At 37.6% G+C, this 27132-nt stretch overlaps 1 protein-coding gene across 3 annotated transcripts in view; it reads right to left on the bottom strand.

The window, feature by feature from the left end:
- The window catches only part of TBC1D22A (TBC1 domain family member 22A), a 180093-nt gene that overhangs the window by 133103 nt on the left and 19858 nt on the right, over window positions 1–27132 (bottom strand). For all 3 annotated transcript variants that reach the window (XM_056341127.1, XM_056341130.1, XM_056341128.1), the window contains exons 5-7: window positions 15115–15185; window positions 8407–8535; window positions 7393–7455 (exon numbers count right to left, since the gene is read on the bottom strand). In XM_056341127.1, the coding sequence (XP_056197102.1) occupies window positions 7393–7455; window positions 8407–8535; window positions 15115–15185 (263 nt within the window). The remainder of the gene's footprint in view (window positions 1–7392; window positions 7456–8406; window positions 8536–15114; window positions 15186–27132) is intronic.

The raw sequence follows: 27132 nt of genomic DNA, 5'->3' as shown, positions 1-27132 counted from the left end.
TAGCACTTATTCATGAAAGCTTTTCCAACAATATAAAATTTATCTTTCCTCAAGAGACAGAAATATTAAATCATTTTCCCATGATTTTTCACCTTGTTGAAAGTATTTTATCAATATACTATTCTATTTATTCCTAAATTACAGAAAAAAGTACTTCACATAGCTTAGATGTTTTAACAACATGCCCATAAAAAGAGATTCCATAATAGGTAAGCTTGCCCAATACTGCAGTGTGGGGGTTTAGGCTTCAGAAGAATGTATACTGGCAATTAAAAAAAAAAAAATACGAAACCAGAAAATGTAGAAATAAGGCAGCTGTGCCTGCCATATCACATAACCTCACCTCCTCAACTCTGTGAACTGTATTTTGATTAGGATCTGCAAAAGCTCCTAAGGCCACCACATATCTCACCATGGGAAGGACAGCATGAGAACAGTGCGGAGCAGGGAAGTCACAGAACTTCTCTGACACAATATAGGACTGTGACAAGCCATATTTTCTCTCAATTATTTGCTTCTGAACGAGCTACATGTCTTTTAAATACTGCAAATAAGTAGTGGAGTGAAAGTTTCAAAGTGTTTTGCCCCAGTTACAGGTACTCAATCAGGTATAATCTTCTGAAGCAAAAGAATATTTGCTCTTTCCATTGAAGGTCTGGCCAAGAAACCAGAACGCAGAGGCAGGTAAGGGGAGCAGAGGAAGGACAGCTCAAACCAAAGGACTATGTTGCTTTTAAGATCAGAGCTCACTACTAATAAAACAATGATAGACTTTGTAAGGACCCCAAGGAGATTCCATAGTTTGCTGCAACCCCAGAAGTCAATTAATGCTCAAGGCTTCAAGAAAGCCCATGAAAGACTTCACCTGACAGGACGCAATAGGGAGAGGAAGTTTAGTTTATGCAGCCAGTCTTATTTCTATTCAAGCTCACTTCAAGTTTTCTGCTTTTTTAGATTAAGATACTAACCATTCTAATTCCATTTTAAATAAGAATCTTAATTATTTTGTTTAAAAGCCCTCTTGCAGACATTTTTAAGTAAGGAGATATCGAGGCATATATGACTCGCATCTGAGTACTTGAGAGTCCCATCACAGGCTTCCACATGAGCTACCTGAAGCTGAAACACATTTGCATCTTTTGCTTTGGAAACAAGTCCCAAATATCAACATCATCTACCTTTCTCACACAAGTTTTCTTTTGATAATCAACTTCCCTTAATCTCCAGATTTTACAATTCCCTGGAATGCTGAAAATCCACAGAACAAGGGACACTGTCAACAACAATATATATGAAGAGTTCGGTGGGCGCTGAAACACAAGCCTTAGCTTAGGTCTGATCCATTACAGCTGCAATTACGGTTCAGTTTTTGCACAGGGTCACTTCAGTTTGGGAGCAAAGATTAGGCAGAAAGTGAAATATTCACATAGCAAATTCTTCATAAAAGCCTCTTGTTTTCATTAGCCAAGATGCTTATTCCTTTACCTATAATTTTTTCTTGGTGCCGGTCCGGTTACCTCATGTTTTTTTAATACACACTGCACATCATACTAAAAAGATACCAACCTCTGCCCATCAAGCAATAGCCAGTGGGGTTTCATTGTCTATCAACAACTATATAAGTGACCTGTCATTTACAGCTTGCTTTTACATTTTACATAATTATACATTTATTAAATTAGTTGTTTGTGTCATATTTTTTACTATTATTAGAAAACTGCAAATCTATCTAGGTTCGTTACCTCATAGCCATCCTTCCTGCTTCTGTCAGCTGCCATTTCTAGATTCAGTAACATTAATTTTTTCAGTATTATCACTGTTATTCCGTTTTACTTCAAATAAAAGACGTTTAGCATACTGCAAATACAAATAACTCTTCAAAACAAATAGATAGAGATGACTAGAAAAACCCATTTAAATAGCAATTTTTGAACGTAGAATAGTGTTATGCACTAGGCTAAATAAACTCCTGGTGTGATGAGGTTACAAAATACACACAGTGAGAATCAAAAAAATAATTTTTTAAAGAATCGGTAATTCAGTAACAGACACTGTAAAAATTAAAATAGTAGTGCTTTTCATTAAGGCATTTCTCAAGTCAAACAATCCCCACATTTGTACCACCAAACTTTCCTTTACTCAGAACCTGATAACATACATAGTTTACATTGCAAATTGAGAAGCCTATGGATTTCAAACATTTTTAAAATCCAGGTATGAAAACTAAGTGGGTAGGGGTGTTGTCTGGATTTGGGTTGTTTTTAATAATACTGAGCAGGAAGGACCACTCAGTGATTTAAACGTTGGATTTAATATCGCCTTCTAATCAGAAATTCAACAAATACACACTGAAATAGTGTTTTCAATTTCCTAACCATTTCCATAAAGTTTCATTTGCTGTTCTGAATTGAAAGAAAAAAAAAAAAAAATGAGCACTGAAACCAGAAAGGCAGACTGATTTAAGTTTTTACACAGCACTCATCACTGTGTTCAAATAGGGCTCATTAAAAAAGTCACTTTCCCCAAAGGTTTCCTTCTTGATTTTCAAATCAGCAACAGAATCTGGAATTACTTTTCTACTATGAGCCACTACATCTCATGAGATGTCATTACCAATCAATTACTCTCTCTTGAATTTAACTCTCATTCATGGTAACATTAAGAACTATATTCATATACATGAAGAGAAGGATTCATTAGCTTAAATGCAGATTTTGAATTTCCTGTGGGTTTTGCCACCTCAGAGGAACTCCAGACCCCCCAAACCTTCAATCACAAAGGCTTTTAAGAATTTGCTTTTTGTTTTCTATGTATAGGAAAAAAACCAAAGAGGCAGGGACAAATTTATAAACTATTTTTAAATTGTGTTGTTTCCTTGGAATTACTTCTCCCATACTATGCAAGCATCGACAGGAAATACACAGCCATGTACTAGACATTTAAACAAAACTCAGTTAAAGATACAGAAAACGTTGATAGTAAGTTACAGACTACACCACACCAGCTAATCAAATCTAACAAACCTAAACTTGCTGTCATTAGTCTTTAAAATAAACTTTGTGAACCATATGGAGGAAGACCTCTAACTCTTTTCTCCTCCTCTTTGAGGGCCACAATTTATTCCCAGTCCTTTAACATTACCTTCCTCCCACCCAGGATCCACATAACTCCCATAAAATGTAAAGCACTTCAAACTGATTTTAAAAGTAACATAATAATGAGTTATTGCCACACATCAGACTCAAAACACCTTCTAAACTGAAACATTTTATTATGGAAATGAAATTCCAAGTTAAAATAAATTAAAGCTTTTATTAACTCTAATGAAAAGCTCTTTGGGAACAGAGACTCAGATACCACCAAGAGCAATACAAATCTTGGAATAGTAACATTTGGAAATTGAAGTCAGAAGACATCATGAGGTTTATACACATTATGCTTCTAGTCTTTTGACTAGCATTTTTCATAGAACCATAGAATGCTTTGGGTTGGAAGAGACCTTACAGATCATCTAGTAACATACACACACACTAGACACCTTCCACCAGACCAGGTTGCTCCAGCCTGGCCTTGAATGCTTCCAGGGACGGGGCAGCCACAGCTTCTCCGGGCAGCCTGTGCCAGGGGCTCACCACCCTCACAGTAAAGAATTTCTTCCTAATAGCTAATCTAAATATTTCAGTTTAAAGTTTCAGTTTAAAGACATTCCCCTAATCCTATCACTACATGCCCTTGTAAAAAGTCCCTCTTCAGCTTTCTTGTAGGCTCCCTTTAGGTCCTGGAAGGCTGCTGTAAGGTCTCCCGGCTTTGTTGCCTTCAGTCTCTTGACCTCATTCCATGTGACATTCTTCCTAGTAGCGGTATCATTATTCCAAACCTCTGCAGCATCAAAAATATGTACAAAAAACATCATAACCACAGTAAGTCTTGCACACAATGCCACACCCTTTGAAACCTGTCTGACGCATACTTTGATTCCCTTCTTTATAGCTCCTGTCAACTTGCCTTAAAAAAAGGGAAAGTGACCATTGCTCACCTGGGACCAGCAACATCTCCCCCCTCCCTAAAAGGCAGTCAGCTCTGGGAGCAATGAGAGGCCCTTGTCTGCATGAGCCCTTGGGAATAGGAAGGGATCCCCTATGAGGATAGGGGATGAGGCTGTGCTAGGGTAGGGCTCCAAAAACCCAGAAAGGGAGAGGATGCAGCAAGGGAGAAGTTGGATGTCATGACTCTACCAGCATCATTTACACTAGTCTTTGTAAGATGACATTACGCAAGTTGGCTTCAGTTCTCTTGGATCAAATGGATGATATTGGGTATGGACAGGGATTTTTTTTATTTTTGGGGGCGAGGGGGGACATGCCACAGAGGGATTGTTGTTTTTTTAAAACATGAAAGCAGCAGCACTCTACTTGTGCAATGCCTGGATCACATAAATAAGAATTATGTTCATCTATTTTATCTGGCTCAATTATGCTTGTTAGGTGGCCCAATTTACTAAACATTCAAATTAAAGAAATCTACCAGGCTGTATTCAACATACTAATTTAAGGGGCTGTATACATGAAATAGAATTACTAGCATTGGAAAATAATTCAATGCCACTTGCAAGAGCAATCAGTTTCTAAAAAGTATGGATTTAAAATGTTTACTTCAAAGCAGTATTTAAGATTAGAAAGCATTAGAAAACATGCTTTTGGACAAGTTTAACAAATAACTAGAAGTGAAAGCAATGCTAATTTTGTGGGGGGAAACACACTCGTAAATGACATCTCAGTCAATCCCATTAAATGAATATGCTACATGAGCAATGTTGTTAATCTGCAAAAAGACAACTAAAAGTGAAGAAGATCTAAAAAAATTCACCTTTAATGGTCCCACAAAATTAACTGAAACTGCAATCCAGGCTCAAACTTCACTGAATAATAATTGGTATTGAAATTCTATTGATATTACTGGATTATACTTAGGAAAAAGTTAGACACAGTATTTCCTTTTTATTTTAATTATTCCCAAGCAATAATGAGAGGTGTTTTATCCTGGGAGTGTCTACTAGTTCTGAAGTTGACTGTCAGCATTTTCATTAAACCAGCCTATTTTCAGATTAATTACAATTCAGCTATAAAAAAAAATTCTCCTGTCAACTATGACTGCTTCTAAAAAATACTGCACTAGTATCTTCTTCACATTAATATACTCTCCAAATTTCCAAATAAACTCTTTAGCTCTAAGTTAATCATTTAACCAAAAAGAGACTGCAAATACCCTGTAACTTAATTCTTTGCAATGTCTTATAATAAGATGCTTTCCTCAACACACCAAATATTTAACAAAAAAAAAATGTTTCAAATGTTGGAAAACCTTGACCATATCTTCTTTAACTATCAATACAAGTTTACTCTAACATTTCTAACTGTATTATGGAAAAAGCACGTAACTATGGTAGATACAAAGCTGTGTTTCTATAAACTCTTATCAAGTTTGCATCTAAAAAAATGTATTAACCATCTCTTAAAAGCAGTCATAGAAATATATTGTGTTATGCATAATCTAATAAACAAAAGACAAAACTAGTCCAAGATCCCACAAGTTTGTCTGACAATCCTATTATTTTACTAAATGCTTTATTTAAAAATATTCTCCAATGAGAATAGTTCGTCTTTCTTAGTATCATTTATTATTATCATCAGTTTTTATTAAGCTACTTCTTATCCAAATAATTTGGTTAAAAGAAAGGACATTAAACATTCTAAATTAGCTTTTTAGCTGGAATTTCTATTTTAAAGTTGTTTTTACAATTGTTCAGCTAATTTAGAAATAAATACACCACCTAGGAGTCACTCTTGAAGACAAGTTTTTTACTTTGCAATCTTCCTTTAAAAAAAAGAATAGACACACATTCTTACACCAGACAAATTAAACAGCTTCTAATTTCTCCTTCACTAAAACACCCGGGGCGGGGGGGGGGGGGGGGGGGAGGCGCATGGTGGGAACGAACCATAATTTTGGGGCATTTCCACTTGAACCAAGAAGTACAAAAACACAAGCCTTGTATATCTGAACCAAAGTCATATTCAAGAGACCGATGATCTTCACTGAAAACTTCAGAACAGTTTAACCACACGATGCAAGGAAGTAAAGAAACCACCCAAAAAAAGCCACCACTATGTTGAATGCAAATACATCTTTAGAACAATTTAAAAGACTATTCCTGATACAGTACAAGTATTTCTTTCCTCTTAGAAGTATTTAAGTATTCTTCTTTCAGTAACTATTTTTTCCAAGAAATAATATTCACCTCCGGTTTCATTTATTGGCTCATTTCTAGCTACAACACTGACACAACTGACACATTCCTTTAATAGTTTATTTCTTACTGGTATTGTTTCACTTCTTGTCCCTTTATTGTTCTTACTTTACTTTTTGATTCGCCCCTAGAAAAGCCCAGGTAAAACACCACCATGTAGAAAGCAGAAAGAACACAGTATTTTTATGTAATTTTCTTTCAGAATACCACAATATGCTATTTCTCCAAACTGATTTCTTCAACATGTGGAGGAGCACTTCCATTAAATAATCACAAGAGCAGAAAAACCAGTGAAAGCTAATTCTGCATTTAACTTCTCATATCATCTAATGAACTATCAGATGATGTTCTATGTGGCTTTATAACGATACTAAGAACATACATGAAATACATTTGAAAGTCTAACTAGAAACATTAGGAATAAGAAGATACTGAAGGATTAAAAGTAGTAATTGAAAGAGGATGATTCACACCATCTGTACTATTTATTCTTTACAAAGAAAAATCCCCATGGGATTCAATTACCCAACAATATAGACCAATGTGATTAACATTTATTATTAATTCATGTATATTTAATACAGTAGTAAAAGAATTTCAATAGTGTGCTCAACATACAAAACTTACAAAGAAGCATAATCAAAGAAGGAACACAAACCGGTCATGCTATAAATTCACAAGAATATTTCCCAAGTGGAAGACTCTACGATAAGAACTTCCAGACCTTAAATGATTTTGACAGTTACATAGAACTATGGGAACTATGCTCTGGAGTACTTGAAAAACATTTCATTAACTAAATATATAAAAAAGCAAAAAAGGAAAAAACCCTCAAAGGCACAAGACCAAACTGACTGATTCAATGCAGGAGATCAATGAGATGCCACTCCTTTTACTACTTGTATTTACACTGCTATTCTTAGCCTATACTTACATATCCTCATTTTTTTGACTTTTGTTAAAGTTAGCCCTGAAGTCAAAATAGCAAATGTTGTCAAATTAATTACTAAACAATCCTGTGATAACAGATTCATTAATAACATGGTTTCTTAGAAAAAATAAAATTCTTCGGATCTTATTCTTACCTCTGTTACTTTAGGCTGAAGTCTTAGAACTTCAGGACTCATGCGTGGGATATCTATATGGATCTAATTAGAGAGAAAGAAGAACACCGTAAAAGGAACCAGCAACACACTTTTTAAATAACACTATAGTAACAACAATCCTATGGTTTTACAGTATTGGTTGTAATCCCACTGTATAACTATTTTTGGAATAACATGGATTTACTGTATTTCAAAACATATGGCCAAATCTGTAAGTCACTGTTAATCTATCAGTGAAGCAAAAAAACCCCATCAAAAACTACATATACTTTGTCTTCACATTTTAGGATCCTTACATCACATTTTGACTGTTTGCAAGTTACAGTCATATTAGCAATACTCATTTCCCCAAAGTAACTATGATTAAATACATACTACTACTTCTGAAAAGTCATGTTCAATTGACACTACCATATACGCATCTTACTACTAAAGATCAGGCTTGAACCTGAAAGAACAATCTCAGCATCTTCTGTCCTAAGGAAGGCTAAAGTAGTATTGCTTAGTCTTTATTTACTGATACAAAAAATTCATTTTAATAAAAAAAAAATTAAGTTATTTGCTTATCTGGGTGGTTAAGAAAGTTTGACATGCCCCTCTTTACTGCAAATCACACAGTTTCAATGTCTTAAGCAGAAGCATGGAGCTAGCAAGAAACAGTCACTGTTATACTTTCCCTCTCCATCCTCATTCATTTGAAGGAGAGTCTGAGCAGGAGGTCAAAGATTTGAAAACCCTACTATTCTTAAATGGAAAACCATGGAAGTGACACATAGCACGACTAAAGCTAGCGTTAAAGAAATCTACTATTTTAAATTTCAGACCAAAATATTTCATTATTTTGCTGCCGCAGTGTAGGGAAACAATTGATTAGAGAGCTGTCTATCAAGTAAAATAAAAGAAATAGATAAAACAGTAGCAAACTTCAAAAAGAACCTCTTTCAGTTCTTTAGCAGATCTCCTGTAGGTAAGTCACTTTAATAGGTGTTCTACCTGTCTGTACGTATCTTGGTGATTTTCATCATTTCTGGAATCATAGTATTGTTCAACAAATGCAAAATACTCTTTGCGTTTTCTTTGTAAAGTGCTTTCTCTTCTGTCCACATTTGCAGGAAGATAGCCCTGAGAGAAAAAAAAACCAAAAAAACCACACAAACAAAAATCCAGTGAAATTAAAAGGGTATTACTCTTTGCTTTACAAAAAGCTGTACCGGCATTCGATTACATGTCACAGGAATGCTAATAAACTGTATAGTACCATACAGTCCTACATGGATCTGAATAATCCTTTAGTAAATCAGCTTTCTGAACATTCCAACTGATACAAAAGTTCAGATAAAAACACCTTACTAAAATCAGCTTTTTTCTTAAAATTTTTTTCTTAAAGGTTTTCAGCTTTAACAAGCAATTTTTCATCAAGAATTCCAAGACAATGCTTGCCTTCCAAAGAGAAAAGCTCAAATAATAAGTTCAGATAAATGTAATTCTATATGAGTTCATTATTTTCTGTATTTTTATGTGGCTATTAGTTTTATTAAGTTTTTAAACAAAATGCATATTATCTCAGTGATTTTCAAGTAGGAATGATATACTCTAGCAAATACGTTTAAATTATGGTTAAACTTGTAATACAATTGAGTGTTAATTCAAAAGCTTTACAAACATTCTAGCTGCTTTATTCACTGTTTCAGAAGAGGAAAAAAATAATTTCAACTTTCATTTCATCACAACAGGTTATTAAAAGTTTCATCACAGAAAAAGACTCAACAGCACCAGTGACCGGGCTCTTAAGATGCACGAACGCTAGCTGTACACTTCCTTCATTATTTCCCAAAAGCAATTTATGGTATTATCCTATTTTGCTTAAGGTATGGACACACTAATAAAGTCATGTATCAGAAATACAGGATTATATATTGTTGCGTCAAGTACAGAACGTAGCTGAACAGTTCTTCTTTGAAATCATTTATATATATCAAAAAACTCCTATCTTACCCAAAAAATAAATCCATCTTGATTTTCGTGTTTGATCGCTATTTCTGGCATCTAAGTCTACTTACATTTAAAAACCAACAAGCTCGGGTTACTATTTCAGCATTTTATGAGAAGTATCATCAACACTACTAAATGTTCACTTCTACGTATAAGGTATACTTATTAGAAACACCATTATTAAAGTAACTGGCCACCAAAAAGTTTCCTGAATATACAAAAATAATTAATGCTTTCTTGTAAGCAGCTTGATCTCAAATGATAAACACATACCCCCTAACACTGAAAAAAAAAAAAAAAGCTAGTCCATTTTTACATACATGGCAGTCCTGAACAAAAAAACTTTGTATCAGAAACATTCTAAAGATAAATGACTATGAAAGAGATCTGGACATCCAAGGCAACGTAAAAAAACCCTAATAATCATATTATTCACTAGTCAAGTCAAATTAAAATATTTCTTGCCAATATTACAAAAGCTCACTTTCCACAGCAAAGCTATCACCATACTAATAGTAAAGATTAAAACAAAGAAAAAAAATTGTCAGACTTAAGTTTCTTTAACAAAAATACTTCTCCTAAGATCAAAATAATGCTATACTCGACGAGCAGCATGTATTTACTGTTACAGAATGAGACATACCTACTGCAACTAACTAATAAAATGCTACGCATTTAACTACAAAAACAATTTCCATATTCACTCCTAAATACTACAAAGAAAAACAGAAGGGCTAAACCTAACATGTTAAAATTGCTAATTATACAATAAAAATAAACACTAAGTGTACAGGTTCCATTACTATCCAGTAACATTCCAACATCATAACCCATTTCTACAACTTCTATTTCACTCAACATTTAGGGACAAAATACGCAACATACTAAAACATCAACAGATTTTAAAAAATATCTCTATATGAAGCAACCATAATCCAAGGAGAAATGGCCAGTAACCTGCTAGACCACTTAAACACCAAGTGTTTAAACATCCAAGGGTACCGAGAGAGCTGCCAGAAGTGCTCACTGAGACACTTTCCATCATTTATCAGCATCACTGGTGAACTGGGGCAGTCCTGGCAGGCTGGAGATCAGCCAGTGTGACACCCATCTACGAGAGGAGCCAGGAGGAGGATCCAGGGAACTACAGGCCTGTCAGCCTGACCTCGGTGCTAGGGAAGGTTATGGAGCAGAACATCCTGAGTGCCATCACACAGCATGTACAACACAAGCAGGTGATCAGGCCCAGTCTTTCAGAAAGCCACACTGACAGGTCCTGCTTGACTAACCTGATCTCCTTCCATGACAAGGTGACCCGCTTAGTGGATGAGGGAAAGGCTGCAGGTGTGGCTACCCAGACTTCAGTAAAGCCTTTGACACCATCTCCCACAGCATTCTCCTGGAGAAACTGGCTGCGCATGGCTCGGATGGGTACGCTCTATGCTGGGCTAAAAGCTGGCTGGCCGGCCGGGCCCGGCGGGTGGTGGTGAGCGGAGTTACATCCCGCTGGCGGCCGGTCACAGCTGGTGTCCCCAGGGCTCCGTGCTGGGGCCAGCCCTGCTTAATGCCTTTATCAATGACCTGGGCGAGGGCACCGAGCGCACCCTCGGCCAGTTTGCAGGTGGCACCGAGCTGGGGGCAGCGCTGATCTGCTGGGGGGCAGGAGGCTCTGCAGAGGGGTCTGGGCAGGCCGGGCCGATGGGCCGAGGCCACTTGTAGGAGGTTCAACAGGGCTCAGTGCCGGGTCCTGCCCCTGGGTCACACCAGCCCCACGCAGCGCGACAGGCTGGGGCAGGGGGCTGGGAACTGCCTGGGGGGAAAGGGCCTGGGGGGGCTGGGTGACAGCCCTGGGCATGAGCCAGCAGGGTGCCCGGGGGGCAAGGCGGCCAACGGCATCCTGGCTTGTGCCAGGGACAGTGCGGCCAGCAGGACCAGGGCGGTGATCGTCCCACAATACTGGGCACTGGTGAGGCCGCACCTCGAACACGGGGTTCAGTTTTGGGCCCCTCAGTGCAAGACAGACATCGAGGTGGGGGAGCGCGTCCAGAGAAGGGCAACGGAGCTGGTGAAGGGTCTGGGGCACAAGCCCTGTGAGGAGCAGCTGAGGGAGCTGGGGGTGTTTAGCCGGTAGAGAAGGAGGCTCAGGGGGGACCTTATCACTCAATCTCTGTAACTCCCTGACAGGGGCTGTAGGCAGGTGGGGTCAGTCCTTCTCCCAAGGAACAAGTGATAGAACAAGAAGAAATGGCCTCAGGTTGCTCCAAGGGATGGATATTATCCAAGGTTGGATATTAGGAAACATTGCTTCCCTGAAAGGGCTGTCAGGCATTGGAACAGGCTGCCCAGGGACGTGGTTGAGTCACCGTCTCTGGAGGTATTTAAAGAGACATGTAGACGTGGCGTTTAGGGCACTGGCTTAGTGGTGGACTTTGCAGTGGTAGGTTTATGGTTGGACTTGATGACCTTAAAGGTCTTTTCCATCCTAAACAATTCTATGTTTCTTATTAAAATAATTTAAGATGTTATTGTTCTAATTTCTTCATTGTTTAAGATGGCAACAGAATAAGTACAAACCACACTACGCTCCAGACACCTGAAGAGGTACTCGCTTTGGGAAAACTATCTTTTAAGATGTATTGACTCGTGTCTGGTTCCAGATACTTTAAATCACACCAGCTTAACTTTTGCCTCAAGATTCAGTCTGACATTTAATATCCTGTCCCAGTGCTTTCTATTAAGTTACATATTGAATTCTGCCTCCCATTTATTTTCAATGGTTGTTTTTTGGGTTGTTGGTTTTTTTTCCTGTAGGACATCTTAGTTCCATTAGAAAAGCACATTTGTGAGATCAAACATGATTGTTCGAAGGATACCAATATTTTCTCAGCAAGTCTTTTTGCTATTATTCAGTTTTTAAGACAAGCCATCTTTCAATTGGACACATCTTGTTTCCTGTACACTTTACAAATTAGGTTTTATTTTTAAAAGTTGGAAAGGCTTGCAACATATCATCAGGGAATAAATTGGTGGACAGTTTAATCTGTTTATTCATTAATTTCCTCCAAAGGCTTTTGCAAACTTATTTTTAGTTTTGTTATTCAAAAAAGAAGTGAGCCTGAATAGTTCTGCTTTATGATTAGGTACAGTATATCTAAAGTTTTTGCTGTATTTTAAAATACATCATCTATTTTTTTTATATAGTGTTACCAGTAGAGATGCATCACATCAACAGCCCCTAAGCATTATATTGATTTTCATATGCTTTCCCTTTGAAAAAACGTATTCATCAAATGTATGTTAACATTATTATTTAAATCTTACTTTTAAAATTCCAACTTCAATGCTGATTTTACAAAGATTACAATCACAATTCGCCTTCTGCCTCAAATACTACCAGCTGTACTCAGTTCCCCAAGTCAGTCATAGTTTGGGCTTTTTAAGTAAGGCTTCTGAATAATTCAAAACAAACATATCCACCTTTTATTTAGTTCTAAGTTACACTTTGGTTTCTTTGGTTTTCTGGTCTTTTTTGGTTTTGAAACTGACCTTTAACCAAAACAGTTTTGCTTCTGTACACTTATTTCACCAATAGCTTCCAGTGCACCTATAGCACAAAACATGATCACATTACACCCTCTTACCTGGGACATACGTTAGGCATAGGCAACATGTTTAAACAACTGATGTGACTTAAAAATTAACTACCATTTAGAAAAAAGCATCACGGAGTTTACGACCGCAGATGCTCAAAGAACTTTTTCTTCCCCACTTTGGAAAGATGAAACAAGCTGCTGTGTTACAGTATAGAAGAGTAATGATTACTAAATCACTCATTTTTGTGTGTTTCCAAAAATGTATTGACAACCGCTTAGTAGATAAGAAATCATGACAAGAAATACATAATAAAAGCTAGGAACTTTTAAAATATTGCTATTTATTATTGCTATTTATTTAATATTCCACTCTGAAGAATATATATTTATAAGATCCCTTCTCTGTCTTCTCCAAGCTAAGCAGGCTCAGGTCTCTCTGCCCTTCCTGGTAAGGGAGATGCTCCAGTCCCTTACTCATCTTTGTAGCCCTCTGCTGGACCCTCTCCAGTAGTTCTCTGTCTCTCCCGAACTGGGGACCCTTAGAGCTAGACACAGTACTCCAACTGTGGCCCCATCAGGGCAGAGCACTATGCCTTAGCTTACTATGTTTCAAAGTCAATATTGAGTTAGTCACAATTTTTTTCACTTTGAGTGTTTCCAAACAGGCATCCTAAACGTTAAGACAAAAAAAAAAAAAAAAAAAAGCTCTTTTCATTACCAAAGTCTCAGACACCAACTTTGGAAACAGAACTAAAATAAACTGTGTACTGCATGTTTCATTTCAGTTACAGTAGGATACTTGAAAATCCACCATTAATAAGCTGCATCTGCATTTAGCAGCCTAGTTCCTTCAAATGCAAATTTAGAAGTCATCAGCAAAAGAGACTCTTTCAGTCACTGGAAATCAGTCTCAATCTGAAGTAAATACTTCGCATTCCCCACTGAATCATTCTACAAAAAGCTAAGCTATTTAAGTCTACTCTCTAAAAAATTCAAGAGTGTTAAACTGCTGTGTGTATAACTCGGAATTTTAAACAGTTCTTAAATGCACGAAGATTTGCTGATAAAGTGTCTTTCAGAGCCTCTGGAGAGTTTTGAGATTTTTTTTTTTATTCTTTTTAATACAAACATCCTCACAAGTTTTCTCCCAACCACAGACAAACAGCAGCTAAAATGCACAACCATTTGCCACCACAAGTATTATAGCTGAAAAGATTGACATTAAAAAACTCCTATCAGGAAAACACTGTATTTTTTTAGAAGAAGCTTTTAAAATATAGTGCAAACCGTTTAAAAAAAATCAAGTTCTGTAACACCACACCCAGTGAATCCCAAATTCCCGAAAGCTTGTCTCTGATGTCCAACTGAAACATCTCCAGTGCTGTTCCATGTTAATTCGCTCAACCTGTTCCCAAGGTAACACCGCTGCAAAATCCTCTGACCGCTGGGCAAAGTTCAGAGAACACAGCCAGCCAAAAACTCACACTACAAAAAAGTCATTAACTTCTTAATTAGCTTGTCTCCCTGAACTGACTCACAGTTCTGACATCAGAGGAGCCAACACCACAAGGTAACTGACCACAGTAGTTCAGATTTGTTTTGTCTTAAACCACTACAGAAAAATTGGCCAAAAAACCTGTAAGATACTATCACTGCTTCTCCTCAGTATAGTGCTAATCCTTTCTTGTAGTTACTTTAACCTTAAAGTCAGTACGAAGCCTTTTTGCAGGACACCAATAGGCTTCATTTCCTCTACCTATTTTCAAGAAAACCGTAAAATGTACTTGTCTTTGAACTCTCCACCATTCCATCAAAACTGGTTGAAAGAGGCAACTATCATCACATAAGCCTTTCTTTCATCAAAAGCCAGGCTGAAAAAGTAAAGATATACAGCTGACATGATTTACTACTCCTTCTCATTCCCCTCCTTTCAGTTTGACAAATTAATCTTGAAATTGAGCAAAAGAACAGAACTTGCATTACAATTCAGCAACAAGACACAATGATTTCAAGTATTACTGATGGATTACATGTCAAGCAAAATTATTTGCAATGCTTGAAAAAACCCTATTACTACTAAATGCAAAGGAAGAAGAAAAAAAAAAATACAACTTACTGAAAGAAGCTTCCATGCAATTGGACGAACCCGTTTGGGAATGCCAGACCAACTCAACTTCCGTAATTCTTCTATTAAACAAGAAACGTGTCATGAGAACCAAGGAAACTACTAACAATATACATAGATATATTCAAATTAGCACAAAGTTGTTTACAAAAATGATCACGTCTTCTTGTAAAGTCCAATGAAATCAGAATTATATGGCAGTTCTAATGAATCAATAAAATACCGGATAATCACTATCCATAAGGATACCTATGATAATACATACTGACTGTGATAAGGTAACTTTCTGGGATATTTCTCACCATTACTTTTTAGTTTACATGCCTTATATTAACATGCAAGAGATATCCAGTATTATCGTATAATATGCTTACACAGATCCTAACTAAAAATGAGATTTGCAGTTACAGAAAGAGAATGAGACTTTATGTCCAAATGCTGGAATCGAATCCCATGCCATATTCTCACTCTTCATGTTGTACTCCATTCTCTCGAAAGCTGCTTGTCAGATACCATACCCAGCTAAACCAATCTGCGGGACTTGACACATACTTTTTTGTGAAAATTGCTTATCATGTGAAAAAAGTTATAGCAAAATTACAAAAAATGTAAAGACAAAAGACGCTTAACAGTGTCCCCAAGAAACAGTATTTGAGATATCTGCTTGTACCTCTTCTTACTATGAGTAGAAAATATGGTTTAAAACTGCTAAAGTTCAAATTATCAACCTGTTAAAGAATACAGGACAACAAAATTCTACATTTTACTTTGCATAGACTTAGTCCAATTAATTATGTAATAATTTAATTAACTATGTATATTCCAGTGAATTTTGCTTCTATCATATGCCTATATTTTCCAAATTCTATGTTTCAACAAAGCCGTTAAAAACATTCTGCCTACCTGTCTATCTACCCACCCCAAGAAAACGAAGCACAGGAGAAAGTAATTAGAAGAACTACTTTCTGAGTAGATATCACAACTGACTGATTTTGGCCATTTATAGATTCATATTTTCTTTGGTTTTTTGTTATGACAAGGACTCCTATTGGCAACATCTGTCTTTACCCTCCCACCCCCAAATTCCTTCTGCTACTCTTAAAGAAAGGTGCATCTATAATATCAAGAAATGCAAATTATCATGTTAGGTGTGGCATGTTATTTTAGAGCAAATTACTTCTAGACTCACAACTACTTGTAACCAGGAATGAAAACACAGTCCACTGAAACCAGTACAATATTTAAAATACATGCAATATATCCCAAGAAAAAGGAATCAGATTTTAAAAGTTTATTGATGCTAGATAGTTACTGAAGAAAAAAAAGATAATTCTAAATTGTAATTAAAGGTTGTCAAAGAAGCAACTGAAGCAAACAAAAAACTCTAGTATACTGGATTTTGCGGTGTTAAGTTACCTGATCATTAGGATGCCCTATTTTTACATTAGATACATGCTAGCAAAAATGATACTTGCAAAATCCATTTTGTCTTAAATGAGACAACAGCATTAATATGAAGTTAAATAAATCATTGTTAAAAAAAATCCAGCTGGATGAATTCATACTTCCATCTCTTTTTCTTACAGAAAATTGGCAGGAGGCAGAAACGAAAGATTGTTATGGTCATAGGTAGATGAGTGGTTTCAGGGTGGTCACTTCAAACCAATGATGACTATTCCAAACAGACATGGGCTTATCAACAATTGTTGAAGTAAGAGAAACTTCACAGTACTGGACATACACCTTCAGTAAGTTATATGTTTTCCCTCTCCCTCTGAGCAGCAGGCTCAGTTAAGACAACAGCAGCTGCACAGAGATCTCACTTGGAACAGTGAGGCTACATCACCAAATCCAAGCAAAACAGTGACCAGATGCTGCATTTAGGATCAAAACAAAACAGAAACTCAGAAAGGCAGAGAAAAAGAACAGATATTAAGAAACAAGATGTTAAAAGGCCATCATATCAAAGTGAATGTGTCTACCACAAGTCTCAAATCCAGTCTAAAGAAAAAGGATGACTTTCTTATAACATCAATGAAACTCTTTCAACTATAAGCTTTGAAATACAATAGTATTTGACAAAAATCAGTTTCATTAATAGAAACTTTTCTACATTTCAAACCCTTGAAAAAGTTAAAAATACACTGACACAGGAAAAAATGGGGAAAAAAAGTATCTCCTAACATGTTTTTGACATGGTTCATTCTGTTGTTTGTTTTTAAATGAGCTACTTTATATCTTTTCTACAGAAGAAATACAAGGTTGCCAAGGTGACACCTTGTTAAAGCAAGAGTACGTAAGTCAGTCAAGGTTATTTTCTGTCAGTACAAATTATATTTAGATAAGTATTATTGTGTAAGTGAACAAAAGCAGCAGAATACCTAAGCATTTAGGAACATCATATTGAGCATGACCAAAGATATATTCAATCATATTCTCTGGGCAATCCAAAACCTAGAATACCAAATCTAAAGGAAAAAGTGTAAGAACACACCAAATATGAATCTTTCACCTTGAGATATTCTATTACTTATTTGATTTCCAGCAAACAAAGGATTCCTGAACTTTGTATTTCCTTGTACTCGTAGCCTATCCATGTCTATGATAACAGCAGATTAAATTAGTTAATAACGTAACTACACTCACTGTAACTGATTACATTTTATATTCTTTCTTATTTACATTTCATCCCTATCAACATGCTGATCATCTACAGCAAGTATTCTTTGCTCAAAAACTGCAATGTCAGTTCTTTATTACTCCTCCCTCTTTATTAATTGGCACAAGCAGATTATCGCCTACTCTTTAATCTGAAAATAAAAACATACGCTATTAGGCAGAAACAAGTTTAAGATTGTTTTACCAGTCCGAACTCCAAAACAGAAAACGCAATGTAGCCTTGTTCAGAGAAATCCAAACTGGCAGACCGAGAGCCATTTTGGGTTCAGAGAAGATCTAGACATGGCAAAGCACTGAAATATTTTTAATTCCCCTTCTTTAAGCACAGAGTACATCAGAAGGAGAACCTACTGAGGTACATAAACAGTAGTAACAATGACAAAATTTGCTGTTATACCAAGGTTCCTTGAGAGTAGCATGACTGCAAAACCAGAAGAAAATCTTCATCCCTTTAACACTAATTTCCTAATCTTTAGTTCCTACTTACAGATCACTTGAGTCCCATTTATCCACTTCACCCTCTTCTCCAGACTTCCTTTTTCCTTATTTTCCTTCTTTGTGGCTCTCATCCCTATATATTTCAGCTGTATCTTTCCTCAAATCATCAACTGAAATTCCACACCTGTCTTCATTGTTGGCCAACAGAGTTCACTGTATAGTTAAGAAAACCTTGAATTATGAACTAGAAAGTGGTACCATCTTTAAAACAGAACTGTAGCTTAAAAAAAATACAATCTGAATAATAAAGATATTTTCACAGGAACCTGGTTTTTGTTCTTTATCTCAGAATAATCCCAGATATCAATGTTCTCTTGCCTTCTTACTTATACCAAACTATAACAATAAATTTAACTACAACTTTTTGCCTCACAGATGTTTTAAAATTAACATGTAAGAATGTGCATTAGAAAGGAAAAAAAATGACATAAAGTCCAAGTGTCCACTACCCTTCTATATTCTTAAAGCCCGTAACAAGAACTGCCATTAGAAAAATGAAATTCTATTCAGTTTCAGACAAGCTACAGTAGAGGATCAGTGTATTGCCAAACTACATTTAAATGTACCAGAATCATTAAAGACAAAAATATATGCTTTAATGCAATTATTCTTGATGTCATGTTACCTCTCTAGAGCTTGGGCTATTTTTTATTGCTAAGTTACAAACACCAGACTGCTGCTAGTGATTCTAAAAACAAAGTCTAGACAACAAGTTTTGCAGGGTTTTTTTCATATAGTCTTCGTTATTCTTAGTTAACTTTGAACAGTTGTCATGCTATAACAACTTCGCACACGCAAATTTTATCTTGAAGCTTTTGTTGGAAGAACACTTTATCTCTTAACTATAAAGTTAATTGTAACCCCAAGTTAATTCTAAATTAATTTTGTAACAGGCAATTTTGCTGTCGTGAACTATAGTCACTCTCTTTACCCAATGACTTTAAAACTTCAAATTTATTTGCATTTGTAAACATGATGATTCTTTTATTATATTGTATTTATAAAATATTTCTCACTCTGGAAAAGTATTTTATCTTATGGAGCAAGACAACATCATATGTTATAATAGTTTTGTCATTCTACAATATAAAATCCACGTGTTTTTAGCTTGAAAGTTACTGAATACAACTATTATTTCTATTACTTCTCTCTGTATTGTGAAAATAAAGCAAGAATATTTTTGTTATCTCACTTGGCAACTTACTCTAGAAATATATTATTCTTCCATGGCTTTGTGAGATGTTTATGATATACAGTATATCAAAATCAGGAAAGCAGTTGTAATATGTTAGAGTCTAAGCAAAATAAAGTCAGGACTAGCACATGCTTTCAAAAACCACTAAGAAGCTCACAGTACTTCTGAAGACTAAATATCCATGGATGGAGGTAGCACAAAAGCATGCTTATACACAGAACTCCAAGGAATATGGTAGTATCCCACTTCCTCCCTTATTCTTCCTCTGAAGGATTTGATAGGCACTGGAAGAATATAGTATGACCAAAAGATCGGTAACATTAGAAAGATATGATACTACTAGAATTTAGCGTGAACTGAAGTCTCAAAGAAACAATGAAAGCAGAACTTGTGCAGACTATGAACACTAAGGGAGAGGGCAAAGTTTAAATCGAACTACATATCACAGGCTGGCACAACTAATTATTTCATCATGAGTATGCTGTCACTGCAAACGTAAGGGATTCAACAGAAGAGAAATGTAATAAGCAAATGAAATTCTCCGATATTAAATCAGTGACTCCTGAATTTCACTGACACTAAATAGGAAGTAACACCAAGGATTACCCATTCACGATAAAAACTGAGGTTTGGGCACTGAGATGCTTTAAGTACAATGGCAGAGAGACTGGCTGCTGATACACTGAGGACAGAAAACAAAAAGCAGTTCTAATGTCTGAGCTATGCGATGTCATGAACAATGGAGAAGGGGCACTAATGGATCCTGAAGAAAACACAATAGGCATGACCAAAAAAAGCATGCAAACAGCTGTGCCACAACACACAGCAAGGCTGGAGTACAGAACACAGCTGGACAGGAACAGGCTTCATTAAGGAGAGCATCAAAGAAGAGCAGATGGACACTAGTGAAGTAAAAACCAATAGGATATTTATTTTTTTTTAACATCAGGAAGAAGATGAAAACCAGCCTGCTACTTCGAAACAGAGCAGAAATCCAAGGACATTACTATTTGGAATGGGCTTTTTGGCTCACAGGGATTAGTTCTTTACGGTTATAGCTTTGAGGGTCTAGTTTTCCAGGATGGAGAGACAGGAGATGGTGAGCAGTAGAATGAAGGACACAATTTCTCTGTTCAGGAACTTCTATGTTATCGTGGTATTAAGTGATCATCTTCAGAAGATCTTGATATTTGGCCTTAAATAGATGTTTATCTAAGAAGTTCAAGTTAAAACAAAATATCTGTATGCCAAAGAACAAAAACAGCCAACTTCACAATAGATGCCTAAGGTCAAGAACAGTTAAAAGGCAAAATTGTAAATCCATATGGTACAGTTTTAGGTCATAGCAACTTCAGCAATTTTCCCAAAGCAGGCAGAAGATGGATACATTAATCTGATTCACATGCAATTCCAATTTTCTAGTCTACAGAAGCAGACAAGATACAATTCTAATACTGTAAGTTCTCAACCACTGTCAAAAGCAGGAACTACCACTCAATCTAATAGTATTGGCAGCAAATGACTAAAAGAACCAAAATAGATATCAAAATACCTGATTTATGTTATGGAGTAGCAGCTCCACAAACAGACTTGGAAAAAGCACTAAGCCAGTGATAACAGGATTCTTGATCCACCCACACAGGTGTCCTCTTACCAGCCAAGGTAAGGAAGCCCTCCTGGCAGCTGAAGCAGGTTTGACTTGTACTGTATGATCTTCACAGGTTTAGTTTATTGTCAGTCTCCAACTGCAATGATCACGCACAAGCTGCCCAACAGGTATCCCCGGACAGCACCTGGTTGCACACTTTACCCTTTCTCCCATTACTTGATCTTCTTTTTCCACCACACTTCTACCTCCTTTTCTCTGTCCCAAATTAATAAACCACTCCAATTACTTCTTCCTTTAGTGGTCCCAGTTTTGCTACAGCTATAACCGAATCTGGTATTTCAGAAATGATTACCTAGGCACTGTTGGTCTTGTAATGCTGCACCTTCCAAAGTGGCCCCAGTGCTCCTCTCCAGGTAATGACACTGTTTGGACATTTCTCACCCAATTCCCCCTTGGCTACTTGTGAAATCCAGGCACCCCATAAGGTGGGGTGCTATCTATAACTTCTGTCAGCTTCTCACACTGTTATGTTCAGCAATTTCTCATGTTGCCTCCAGTAGTTGTCCACACCCTAGGGAGTTAGCTCAGCATCCAAGCAGAGCAGGCAGCAACTTAAATATGTGCCTGCAGCCCTAACACATCTATCTACAAGTTTCAATTCCACCCATGATTCGAAGTCAAGCAAGTCCCCAAGCTACCAAACACTACATCATAAAGTAACAGTATCACTGGCTATATCCTTCTAAAAGCCAAAACAGCGGGAAGCTGTCAGAAGAAGTAAAGGCAAAGTAAACATAATATGAACAAGAGTACTGAAGAGGAATAGTTCATAAGTAAAACGAATATATAATAAAAGAGAAAAATCTGCCTTAACCAAACACTTCTACAAATTATATATGTATTTCTCCTCTATACCAGAACAGGATTACAAGCTCTGGTGTTGGTTTAACAACAACAAAGGCCCCAAGTCTTCAAATGCAAGTGATCTCCAGCTGTGCATCATACAGCTGCACTAGTCGTTGTGCAGTAGTTAGGAACAAGTATGCTTTACCAGCTCTGACCGATTTCTGTCACTGGTAGGCTGGCTGAAAGGAAACTGATCTTACACATAAGTTTATTACTACCTTACACAATCATTTTGCTAAAGCTGCAAGTTTTGGCTACTGTTACACACAAGCACAGCATTTCAAAAGCAATAAGCATAGTATATGCAGAAAATAGAAAATAAGTTGCACTTCAGAAACTACATTCATTACTTCCGGGTAACACCAACTGCTCATTTTAAACTCTGTACCGCATTGAACTCTCCCTAATCACCTTACTGATATTTTTCCTCCTCCCTCAACTCAACCCAAGTAGGAATCTATGCACAAACATGGGTACCAACCCCTAAAAACAAGACATGTAAAGAGAAGAAAAGAAAAAAAGGACAAAAAAAGACCCAAGGGGGGGGAGGGGGGGAAGGGGAAAAAAACCAACTAAGAAAAGATGCAAATATACTGTCAGAATCAGAAATGTGGAGCATATGACTAAGTCAGTGACAAATCGTCCAGGACAAAAATTCCACTGACTCTTAAGGAACTCATGTAAGGCCTAAGATAGGAATTATGCAAACCAATTAGAATATTGCTTATTCTAAAAAAACTTTCTATCCTGTCATGCAGCTGAAGTTTCCTTTTATGTTCAAGACCAAGCAAAGACAGTTTTGACAGGGAATTTAAATTATGGCACTATTTCAAATGAAACCTCTGTGTCTAGGCTAAATATAAACAACTACTTGTAGGACTCACTGAACTAAGAAGTTATTCTTTGAAAATTTAAAAAAAAGGAGGAAGAATGATTTCTTTCTGCGAATTTCAAGATAAATCAGTTTTCATCCCTGACACTATTCTGCAACGAACATGCATTTCCTTTGATTAGGGATAATGTGGGCTGTCACAATTCCAAACAATGTACAAAAATACAAACAAAAATCCTATGGGACTGAGTGCAAAGGACTGCTCTTCCTGGAAGAAAATCACAGCACAGGACATGGAAATAAAAATAAACAAAGATGTTTTGCCCTTGGTGTATAAAAACTAACACATTTGAAACAGATCCTCTAATTCTCACAATGTAGGATTTGGGAGTAAATACATCCCTACATTCTTCCATGCTGAACACAATTATTTATGTTCCTCTACAAAACCCTTATCCTCTCTGGGTGTTTTTTTCATACCTGGATTGTCTGCTGGGCCTACAGAATCCTTGCCAATGTTCCTTCTCTCAATATATTTGAGAAGCAGCATTCAACAGTAGTCTTTACACCTTTTGCAAGTTGTTCCTCAAACAGGACTTGTATTCTGCTCCACTTTACCTTTTGGACTGTGTTTAATAACCTACTCTACTCTACTGTCATGTCATATAGGATCCTCCTGAACTTTCTCAAGGCTTTTATTTCTCTTTTGCTTTTATAACTGGTACGGTAATTGCTTTCACTACAGAAACTGTTAGATAAACTGATTGCACATTGAGAGTTAAGTCAATTCCATCACAAACCATTAGCCCTGGGTATATGATAACTCAATCTTTGTACCAGCAATGACTGCTGTCCTATATGAGAGTCCTCCAAAGTTCCAGGATCTCAGACTACTCCAAAAAATCATATAAAATTCTGGTCCTAACTTTTCACTTAAAGTGAGCTCAACTAGCATTTTGCTAGTGACAAACAGCACATGTTACAACTGACAGATGCCACGCAAGAATTCTTATCAGGTGTGGTAACAAGCTTTCACGATTATCACCCCAAAAGCATACAGTCCAACCCTTGCACATCACTATTGTTAAAGCACCAATTCACATTACAGTCTTCTCTGATGGTTCAAGAGCAAAACAAGATGAAAGAAAACCAAGAACCCTACCCTTCCCAACAACAATTATAAAAAGCAGGAAAAAATTTGCTCCTAAGCGACTTAGTCTAATGCTAGTATAGCATAAAATAAAAAAGTGCCAAGACAGGCAAGAACAAATTGAAACATATACAGAGTACCAATTCAGATATACGTAAAAGACTGTCAGTGAAGCCAAGTTTAATAATACTGTTAAAATACATCAATTACATGTACATTTTATTTCAAATATGAACATAACTTTTACAGCAAGTGTAAATGTTACTGTTTTTAAGATGGGCCTTATTCTTATAAGTGACCCACCAGAAAACTTCATAAAATCAAAATATAACACACAATTGAAATACTTGCATTCAAATTCTTAGATTACCTTGAGACACATGAGTTAATTTAACAAATATCCTGAGGGGGGTGAAATCATTCTGGCATTTTTATATGAAAATTAAAATTTTAAGTTCACAGAATCATAGAATAGTTTGTGTTGGAAAGGACCTTTAAAGATCACCTCGTCCAACCTCTGCAACAAGCAATGGTACCTTCCACCAGACCAGGCTGCTCAAAGGCCCATCCAACCTGGTCTTGAACACTCCCAGCGATGGGGCATCCACAACTTCGCTGGGAAACCTGTGCCAGTGCCTCACCACCCTCATCGGGAAGATATTATTGACTATGTCCAACCTAAATAAACACTCTTTTAGTTTAAACCATTACTAATTGTCCTATCACTGCAAGCCCTGCTAAAAAAGGATGTCCCCACCTTTCTAATAAGCCCCCTTTAAGAACTGAAAGGCCATAGTAAGGTCTTCTCAGAGTCTTCTTCAGGCTAAACAACCTCAACTCTCTCACACTTTGCTCATCGGAAAGGTATTTCAGCCCTCTGTTCAATTTTGTGCACCCCCCCACCCCGGACCCCCTCCAACTGGCCCATATCTTTCCTGTGCTGAGGACTCCAAAGCTGGACGCAGTACTGCAGGTGGGGGTCTCACAAGAGCAGAGTATAAGAGCAGAATCACCTCCCTCAGCCTGTTGGCCATGCTTCTTCTGATTCAGCCCAGGACATGGTCGGCCTTCTGGGCTGCAAGTGCACACTGCTGGCTCATGTCCAGCTTTTCATCCACCAGTAACCCCAAGTCCTTCTCCAAAGGGCTGCTCTCAGTCCCTTCATTCCCCAGCCTGTATTGATACTGGGGGTTGCCCCGACCCAGGTGCAGGACCTTGCACTTGGCCTTCTTGAACCTCACGAGGGTCACACAGGCCCACTTCTTGAGCTTGCCCAGGTCCCTCTGGAAGGCATCCCATCCCTCAGGCATGTCAACGGCACCACTCAGCTTGGTGTTGCCTGAAAACTTGCTGAGGGTGCGCTTGGTCCCGCTGTCTGTGTCATCGATGAAGATATTAAACAGTACTGGTCCCAACGCCGACTCCTGAGGGACACCACTCCTCACTGATCTCCATGCGTACGCTGAGCCTCTGGCCACTACCCTCTGGATGCGACCACCTAATCAGTTCCTCATCCACCAAACAGTCCATCCAACAAATCCATCTCTCGCCGATTTAGAGAGGAGGATGTTGTGGGCCACCATGTCAAAGGCCTTACAGAAATCCAGATAGATGACATCCATAGCTCTTCCCTTGTCCACTGATGTAGTCACTCCATCATAGAAAGCCACTAGTTTGTTCAGGCAGGTCTTGCCCTTGGGGAAGCCGTGCTGGCTGTCTCGAATCACCTCCCTGCCCTCCATGAGTCTTTGTGTAGCTTATAGGAGGATCTGTTCCATGATCCTCCCAGGCACAGAGCAGAGACTGACAGGTCAGTAGATCCCAGGGTCCTCCTTTCTACTCTTTTTTTAAAATTGGGTGCAGTGTTTCCCTTTTTTCTGGTCACCAGGGACTTCACTGACTACAATGGCTTTTCTAATATAATGGAAAGTGACTTGGTAACTACATCAGCCAGCTCCCTCAGGACTCTGGGATGTATCTCATCAGGTCCCACAGGTTTAAGTATGTTCAGGTTCCTCAGGTGGTCACAAAACTGATTTCTCACAGTGGGAGGGGCTTTGCTCCCCCAGTCCACATCATGCAGTCCATCCACTCCAGAGGCATGGTAGGAAAGGTTGCCAGCGAAGACTAAAGCAAAAAGTTTGTGGAGTACCTCAGCCTCATTCTCCTCTGTTGTTACCAGTCTATCAGTCTTGTTCATTTGGGGTCGGGGGGTTGGCGGGTGGTACACTTTCTTTGACCTTCCTTTTTTGGCTCACAACCTGTAGAAGCCCTTCTTGTTATTCTTCGCATTCCTCACCAAGTTCAGCTCCAGCTGCACCTCGGCTTTCCTGAACACATCCCTAGACAACCAGGCAGAGCAGCATTCCCTATGCCCTTCCCTGTCCAGCTTCCACTGCCCTTCCCTGTCCAGCTTCCACTGCCTGTGCAAGTTCTAGTCTGTAAGTTGCCACATTTGTTGTACCCAATTTTCATCAGCTTTTCATTTAACACATCTGACTCTTCCCTTTTCCTCCCATGCTTCCTACTGAATATTTAACCTTCCCACTGAGAAGTGTTACATGCATTCATTTTCTACAGCACGTTATAACAGAAAACCCATTTAAGCTGAATTTTCTCCATATAATGCATGATTAAAAGACTTTTTTTAGAAAAAAGTTCCATACTGGGCCAATATGTAACACACAGCACACTCAAGGGAGCCAATAGTTAGAAATTAATTAGTTGAGAACACAAAAGAGCTACAAAAACATACGAAATGCCTGACAGAGGTCACAAGTTTGACTTAAGAGCAAATAAATCCACAAAGATGTCACGCAAAGAAAAAACTATTTCATTACACCTCTAAAAAGAGCATCCTTCCAAGAAACAGAAGTAAATGAGATGCTTGACAAAACGTTGTTAGAAAACAGGCATGACATGCTGCTCTTATGAACAGCCTTGACTTTACAAAAAAAACTGGACAAGATGCCAGCTCATGCAACATCCAATACTGAATGCTTCCTGGCAACCAAGAAAGAAGAATGCCTTGTATTTATCTGCACATGCCTGAGTGTCTGGCCTTGAAAGCTGCCATCAGCCCCAGGTGGCTCCTGACAGCCACAGAAGCTCTAAACCTGGAACCCATCTCACAGCTTCTA

Source organism: Falco biarmicus, chromosome 5 (genome assembly GCF_023638135.1).
Source record: "Falco biarmicus isolate bFalBia1 chromosome 5, bFalBia1.pri, whole genome shotgun sequence".
NCBI lineage: Eukaryota > Metazoa > Chordata > Aves > Falconiformes > Falconidae > Falco > Falco biarmicus.
This window is presented reverse-complemented; position numbering and strand designations above follow the sequence as displayed.